At 44.5% G+C, this 8,647-nt stretch overlaps 1 protein-coding gene across 1 annotated transcript in view; it reads left to right on the forward strand.

Annotated features, from left to right (window-relative positions):
- Positions 1-7,301, forward strand: part of LOC139557540 (A disintegrin and metalloproteinase with thrombospondin motifs 9-like) — a 42,395-nt gene extending 35,094 nt beyond the window's left edge. Inside the window, exons 24-28 of the mRNA XM_071372507.1 lie at positions 534-641; positions 744-911; positions 3,347-3,622; positions 4,720-4,881; positions 5,172-7,301. Coding sequence (XP_071228608.1) covers positions 534-641; positions 744-911; positions 3,347-3,622; positions 4,720-4,881; positions 5,172-5,360 — 903 coding nt within the window. The 3' untranslated portion in view covers positions 5,361-7,301. The remainder of the gene's footprint in view (positions 1-533; positions 642-743; positions 912-3,346; positions 3,623-4,719; positions 4,882-5,171) is intronic.
- Positions 7,302-8,647: the final 1,346 nt, after the last annotated feature.

An 8,647-nucleotide genomic window follows, 5' to 3' on the forward strand; every position in this document is an offset into this window, starting at 1 on the left:
TTTTACGGTGTATTTTACTGCGTGAGTGTGAGGCTGTGGAGGTTGTGTTCCCCCTGCCTTTCTGCCTTTCTGCCTGCCTGCCTGCCTGGCTAGCTGCCAGGGTCCTGTTTGTTTCCACTCAGAGGACTCAGAGTGTGGAATGTGGAGCCCTCTATGGCCCTGCTAAACCTGAGTTAGGCTCCTCTGCTCACCCCAGAATTAGGGGTTCAAAGGTCATGAGAGGGCACCGGGGAGTAGAGCAGGGCGGAAGGTGGGGAAGGAGCCCAGTGTTGGCATTGGAGACTGGGATACCACTCCACTGTGACACGTTATGACAGGCGTCAGGTTATTCTGAAGGTTGGCCTCATGTGGAGGGTCTTAACGTTGTGTGTTTCTGGGATCTGTCAGAGTAACACCGTTACTTTTGGTCTGGTGAGTACCCTTCTGTCAGAGCTGTCTAGGTTGTGTCCAGTAAGTAGATGAAAGTGTAGTACTGTGTGGTGTGTTTCTGTCAGTGTGATTGGTTTGATGGATGTGTCCGTTTGTCCCTGTAGGACTGTGAACCGGCCCAGTGTCCTGTCAGCCACCCAGTTCCCCCTGGGACCAAAGTCCCCTCACACCTTTCACACAAAACCCAGTGGAGGTTCGGCTCTTGGACACAGGTTGGTTTTATTGGTTGCACTACCACTCGCTGTAGCAATTAAATACTGTGTGTGTGTGTGTGTTGCACTGTACTGTACTGATTTCTTCCTTCTTCACCACAGTGTAGCTCCACCTGCGGCAAAGGGACCCGGATGCGCTATGTTAGTTGCCGTGACATCCAGGGTGGGGTTGCAGAGGATTCTGCCTGCTCCCACCTGGTCAAGCCCCCAGCCAGCGACGGGTGCATTGTAGTGCACTGCGGACAGTGGAAGGTCCTAGAATGGACATCAGTAAGTAACTACTGTCTTTCAATCAACCACCATGTTAAGTGCATATACTGTGTACACTTAAAATATATTGAATGTATCCACTTAATATTTGACATTACTAGAGGGTCTTCTGGCTACGGATATGGTGTTTTCCTCCATTGCTATAGTCTTTAACCTTTGTGAACAGTTCTTCTAGAGGGAAATCTGTCTACCATTATATGCTCTCTCTGCACTGTTCATTAACTTGTATTTCTAGCCAGCTCAGTGGCCTATAATATCTGAAGTATATTTAGCTGTGGTTTGTGCTTTTCAGACCACAATTCATAATGACTTTGTGTGATTGGGTGTTTCTCTGGTCCAAGGGGAGGAGGTGATAAAACAAGCTCAGGGGTGTTTGGAAGGTTGGCTGAGGGGTGGAGGGAGGCGTGAGGGGTCTAGGGAGGTGTGAGGGGTGGAGAGAGGCGTGAGGGGTGGAGGAAAGCGTGAGGGGTGGAGGGAGGCATGAGGGGTGGAGTGAGGGGTGAGGGGTGGAGGGAGGCGTGAGGAGTGGAGGGAGGTGTGGGTGGTGGAGGGAGACGTGAGGGATGGAGGGAGGGGTGGAGGGAGGCGTGAGCGGTGGAGGGAGGTGTGAGGGATGGAGACGTGAGGGGTGGAGGGAGGCGTGAGGGATGGAGGCGTGAGGGGTGGAGGGAGGCGTGAGAGGTGGAGACGTGAGGGGTGGAGGGAGGCGTTAGGGATGGAGGTGTGAGGGATAAAGGGAGGCGTTAGGGATGGAAGGAGGCGTTAGGAATGGAGGGAGGCGTGAAGTAGGCATGAAGGATGGACTGAGGCGAGAGGGAGGCGTGAAGGATGGAATGAGGTGTGAGGGATGGAGGTAGGCATGTGGCTGGAGGGAGGCGTGAGGGATGGAAGGAGGTGTGAGGGAGGCAGGAAAGATGGAATGAGGCATGAGGGATGGAGGTAGGCATGTGGCTGGAGGGAGGCGTGAGGGATGGAAGGAGGCGTTAGGGATAGAAGGAGGCGTGAGGGATGGAGGCGTGAGGGGTGGAGGGAGGCGTTAGGGATGGAAGGAGGCGTTAGGGATGGAGGGAGGCGTGAGGGAAGCATGAAGGATGGAATGAGGCGAGAGGGAGACGTGAAGGAGGCATGAAGGATGGAATGAGGCGAGAGGGAGGCGTGAAGGATGGAATGAGGCGTGAGGGAGGCATGAAGGATGGATTGAGGTGTGAGGGATGGAGGTAGGCATGTGGCTGGAGGGAGGCGTGAGGGATGGAAGGAGGCGTTAGGGATAGAAGGAGGCGTGAGGGATGGAGGCGTGAGGGGTGGAGGGAGGCGTTAGGGATGGAAGGAGGCGTTAGGGATGGAGGGAGGCGTGAGGGAGCATGAAGGGTGGAATGAGGCGAGAGGGAGACGTGAAGGAGGCATGAAGGATGGAATGAGGCGAGAGGGAGGCGTGAAGGATGGAATGAGGCGTGAGGGAGGCATGAAGGATGGATTGAGGTGTGAGGGATGGAGGTAGGCATGGGGCTGGAGGGAGGCGTGAGGGATGGAGGGAAGTGTGAGGGATAGAGGGAGGGTTGAGTGACGAGGGGCTGTAGAGAGGGGCTAGGATCCTTGTGGTTTACTGATTTTTCTCATCAGACAGAGATCACTAGTCCCACCATGCTGCAGCTATGGCCACCATGCACACACACACACACAGACGGACGGACGGACGGACGGACGGACGGACGGACGGACGGACGGCAGCCAGCCAGCCAGCCAGCCAGCCAGCCAGCCAGCCAGCCAGCCAGACAGACAGACAGACAGACAGACAGACAGACAGACAGACAGACAGACAGACAGACAGACAGACAGACAGACAGACAGACAGACAGACAGATAGACAGACAGATAGATAGATAGATAGATAGATAGATAGATAGATAGATAGATAGATAGATAGATAGATAGATACAGGCTGTTCCTGACTGCTTATTTATGCCAGAGCGACTCAGTGACCTCCAGGAAGCAGCTCAGCCCAAGGCCACAGCAAACAGAAGCACAGAAAAAGAGACGGATCTGACTCTGAAAGTTCCCTTTAGACACTCCTGATATGGAATGGAACCGGAAATGAACCCTGATGGAGGGGGTGATAACTACAGAATGGCATGGCGGATGGATGGGCCAGTTAGTTCATGAAGTTTAATGACTGTGTTCTACCGTTATGAGACCCAACTATTAAAGCAGCCTCAGTGTTGTAGTTTTAGCTTGTTTTAGCTTGTACATAGGCATATGTTAAAAGTTCCACTGATCTGACAAACGGGTCCCTTAAAGTACTGTAACTACGCTTTCTGTTTGTGTCAGCCATGTTTAAAGCGACAAGACACTGACCTAAGCTGCTACGGCATTGTTTGTTTGTGTTTGTATGTTGTTTGTCTTACTGTGTGTGCCTGTGTGCGTGTGTGTGTACGCAGTGCTCTGTATCCTGCGGGCAGGGGAAGACCACTCGCCAGGTGGTGTGTTTGAACCTCAGTGACCAGATAGTGGATGTGGTGGAGTGTGACCCTGACGACCGTCCAGCCACAGAGCAGGAGTGTGCCATGTCCCAGTGCCCTGCTCTCCGCTCCAGTGATTCTCGACCCTTCCCCTCGCCCAGCGGGGGCGTCCGCAACAACCTGCCCACGGCTGCCGATGGGCGCAGCGGAGGACGAACCCAGGCCCACCAATGGAGGACAGGACCCTGGGGAGCGGTGAATTTCTTATTAACCATTTACAACCATCTTGCAGTCCTAGGGTCCTTAACATTGAATTCATGCATACAACCTATATCAGGGGTCGGCAACAGGTGGCCCGATGGACTAAAAAAGTATCTTACTGATTTTTTGGGAGTGGATAGATTTTAGTTTTTGGTCAAAAAAGACTGTACATTCACCAGGAATTTACTTAAAAATGTGTTTAATTTAGGAAATCTGTTCCTGTATTCTAACAAATGAAAAAAATGACATGTGATTGTGTCTCAATGTTATCAAGGTATGAAATTATTGTTATTTTCAAATATAATCCCTTTTTGGGCTGAGTTGTAGTCAATTTGCAGTGTATAAATGATTATAATTATGTTCCGGGCCCCTGACCATCTGCTCCAACAAAAATTGGCCCGCGGCTGAATCTAGTTGCCTACCCCTGACTAAGGTCAATGAGTTGTGCTGATGGCTTTGGCGGTTAATAGCCTATTGTACAGCTGTTATTAAAAACTGGGTTATTATAGTTGCACAACAATCTGTCCCCAAATAGCTGGTGTTATTTAATGGATCATGGGAAATAGCAAGAGTTATTTTCTCCTTGAGGATATGTGTTTTAATATAGCAGTGCATTATCCATCCAGTTTCCCAAAGCACATAGTCTCTGCAGTCAATCGGACCCTTGCCAGATTGATATATGTGTGTTTTTGTATACTTGTCTGTCAATGGGGACCTTTTTTCACATACTTTCACATACTGTGTGTTTTGTATTTATTAATGGTGAGTGAGTGTTTATATGTGCGCTTGTTTCATTGTAGCTGATGTCTGTATGTGCAAAGGTCTACAATATGTGACACTGTGACTCTGGGTAAATGTATTATTGCAGGATCCCCTTGTCTCAGTGAGTTATGTGTGCATAGATGAGCACCATACATTTGCATGGATGTGTTTGAACATGTCTTTGTTATTGAGTCCATACATGCTCATGAATGTATGCGTATTAGTGTTTGAATGTCTACTTGCCTGTCTCTGAGTTAGTGCATACATACCTGTACGTGTGAGAGTCTGTGAACCATTTGTCTCACTCTGTGTTCTCCCTGTGACGTCAGTGCTCGAGCACATGTGCGGGTGGCTTCCAGAGGCGTGTGGTGGTGTGCCAAGATGAGAATGGTTATGCTGCCAACAACTGTGAAGATCGCTCCAAACCCATCGAGCAGCGCTCCTGTGAGTCCGGACCCTGTCCACAGTGGGTCTACGGGAACTGGGGAGAGGTGAGAGAACCCAAGCCGTCCTACAGCACTCATACACTGAGGGGGTTTAGTCACACTTTGAATGCATCATTTCATTGTTATGAACCTTGGCGTTATCATAGCGGTTATTATTCCACAATTCCATTCTTCTGAAATTGCTTTGCTGGGCTGTATGTCATCATGTACCTCCTGGGTTGTGCTGGAGGTGAGGGGTTAAAGGTCAGAGGTCGTAGATAACTGTATTGTGACAATGTGAATCAACTGTCCTGACTCTGTTTACACACTATTCTTTCATCTGCTCTGTCCTGCAGTGTACCACGCCGTGCGGTGGAGGAATAAAGACACGGCTGGTGGTGTGTCAGAGGCCCAACGGAGAACGCTTTAACGATCTGAGCTGTGAGATTCTAGAAAAACCGCCCGACCGTGAGCAGTGCAATACTCATGCGTGCCCGTCTAGCCCCCATTGGAGCACAGACCCATGGAGCTCGGTGCGCTCGTAAATATACATGTTTTCTTCCGCCATCTTTTTTAAAAGTCCTCTCATTTCAATACACACAATGACAAACAAACAATCACACTTGAGAGAGCAGGTTGTTTCTGTAGCGCTTACATGCTGGAAACTCCACTTTCCATTTCACTGTTACCCTTCCCTTGGCACCTGAGACTTGTCATCCTTCTAGAGACAGTTGGGAATTGATTTCTGTTCACATAAGAGACAGGACACACACACAATAAACACAACACACCAAAAAGTACAACATATGAAAAGCTTAATTGACAGTTGTGACCATAAGAACACTTTCTCTGTTATAAGTCTTAGTGTTAAAAATTCAGGATCAGTTTGTATCAAAATCAAAGCTAGTTTGTAAAATATTGTTTTAAAAGATAATTTATTACTTAAGAGTTTTTCTTCTTCGTTTCCTATGTATATAGAATTGACATCCAAAGTTTCTGTGATTGCTCTTTGTAATCGCACACTTAGTCATTCGTTGTTCATATGCAAATATTGATCAATGTTTCTGTATATCAGGAGTTTAAGATGCATTGTTTTTTTTTGTTAACACCCAAAGAATGGACATATACTCGAGTGTTGTTGCTATTCATACTCTTTTTTTTTTACGTGTTGCAAAGAAAATTTGTTTTTATGTACTCTAGAGATGGATACATCATTCTAATGCTAAAGCTTTATTGACCATCATAACTGTAAAAATGTAATTTGTCTTAAAGTGTGTAATATGCAGTTCAAACAATAACAAAGCACCACCCCCACAACTCTGTTTCGGTAAACATCTAAGGGGTGGGGCTGGATAAATGTAACCACTCTTAAATGCATACACATAGCTATGGATGCAAGGACTGACCATCCATGACATGAAAATTATAGTTTTAACCATGTTTTGAGGCTATACAGTGTTTTGTTTACAATTACATTGTTTACGAACAAAGAAGTAAATAAAGGTTATATTTTGGGTTCTGATGGTGTTAGACAGTTAAACTAAGCTCCTTAGTTAAAATAAGTTATATTCTTCAAGAATCAATGGCTATATAGAATGACAAAAGTTTTTTTTTAAATGGATGTAGCAATCGCAGATTGCCCCTTTAAGGCACATGCAGTTTTTATAGAGAATTTACTAATCATCGTATGTTTACACCTTATTTTACAGTCCACTATTTACCTGGTATTTATTCAGAAATGTCATTGTAAATGGTAATTACATGATAATGACCTAATAATTACTTTTTAGTAATGTAAGTGTTGGGTAGTTACCAATTATGCAAAATTCTTTAAAAGAAACAATAGTGTTTCTCAGTTAAGACTAAGTCAACACCAGCTGAAATAGGACTGTAGAATAAAGTGATAACTGTATTATTTGATAAATTATGTGATTCTTCTGGGTAATAGTCATTTTACCACAGCTTGAAGTCTTGACCCAGATTCCTTACTTTTTACTAGCACAGACATAAGAACCCGGCCCAACCAGTAGGTCCAAGGCCCACCGCTCAAAAGGTGCTTGATATGAGTGTATTTATGTAATGTTAGATATGTCTATATATTCGCTTTTGTAAATAGTTTATTTTGGTGCGATCACCAGTGCTCAATACACATGTGAAAATATGCTATGCTCAACCATACCTCACTTGGAACAAACACAACTCAACTAGCCATTAACTTATACTTACAATGGTGCTTTTGCAAAACAAGGGAGAAATGAGATATAAACATCAAAGAATCACTATGTATTTTATTTCAAACTTAAGGTCATAAACTGTTTATTGTGACATAGAGATATGTACGTATGTAAACTGGTGTTTTGAGAAGTTGTTTATATTCTTTTCTTTTGTAATGTTTTTTTACGAAGAGTTGATTATTGATTATGTCCCCCGAAAATATTGTAATGTTAGGTGAAAATGTGTTGTAGTTTTTAAAAAGGTAAAGATAATTTTTTAAGTGTGTTCTTTTTATTCACCACCAAACCTCTGTCTGTTAGAGCTGAAAGAGAATGCCCCATGTCCTAGCTTTGTGAACACACAGTTAGTGCCTGCGACCACAGGGAGAGTTTATAGTGTTCTATATACCTGGAGCGCATCCTCTGAGCCAGTCGTATGTTTCTACCTCATTCTCTTCTAACATCACTCCCCACCCACCTATTATCTCCTGCCGGAGGGCTGCATCCTCATTCACTTTCATCATGATCTAGGGTCTGTGTTTTGTTCTACCTCAATGGCTACGAGTGAAATTGGGGTAGTGAAAGCTGATCTTGGATCTGTGGTAAAGGTGCAACCTCTGCCTGGAGCCCACCCAGTCATTTCTAAGGCTAATTGTAACCTCCTGGTCATTAATGTCTGTGCATACATTGCAGACATCACACCTTATTTTAAGGGAATGTTAACACAGCTCTCAAGCAGGCAGTGAGTGCATTTCTCACTACACCTTGTTCACTAAAGAAAACGATCATTTCCAGCTCTCTCTAATATGAGTAATGAAAAGGAAGCATAAGGTTTGGGTTGATTATGATGAATACAAAAAGAGTGTGAGTAACTTTTTACACTACTTGGAACAACTCCACATGCGCACATAAGTCTCATGTCACTGTGAAATTGTCGATAATTTGATTTGTAGAATAAATTGCAAAACACAGTTATACAGTATATGCATGATGATGCATTTACAATGTGTTTGATACCAACAGACTCTAGAAATAAAGCACTCTATGCCTCTCATTCCATATGGCAGTATCAGTTCGGGTTTCAAATACATTTGTGTATATTTATATAATGATCTGTATTTATTTCTACTTCATTATAATGTCATGTCAATATTTAATTTTATATGAACTTGCTGAATTTATGTTAGCTCACAGAAAGGTAACGATTAAAATTAACTAGAGGTGCTCTTAAAAAGTGTATTTAATTTATTTTATTTACTGTAAAAGATCATGTTCATGAACTATCACGAACGATTGCTTATGCTCAAATGAAGTTCCAAAACATAAATTGATATGGATTTTCTTTCAAGTCTATCCTCTACTTTATGTAGCATTCAGTTAGGTAGTTTTATTCCATGACTGGCTAAAGTGAAAAATGAAGCTCATATGAGAGAAGATACATTTTAAGATAGATTTTAATGTAGTCACCTGGGTGGGGATTCCTATGGGTTGGGAGTGATCAGCCAATGATCAGAACATTATCTTCTTCAAATTGGTTAGCCTAGTTTGTAAATGGCTTTAAGCTATATGACTGCCATCTAGTAGCCACAATACATTCATGACACACAAGCTTTGGTTCA

Source organism: Salvelinus alpinus, chromosome 2 (assembly GCF_045679555.1).
Source record: "Salvelinus alpinus chromosome 2, SLU_Salpinus.1, whole genome shotgun sequence".
NCBI classification, from domain to species: Eukaryota; Metazoa; Chordata; class Actinopteri; order Salmoniformes; family Salmonidae; genus Salvelinus; species Salvelinus alpinus.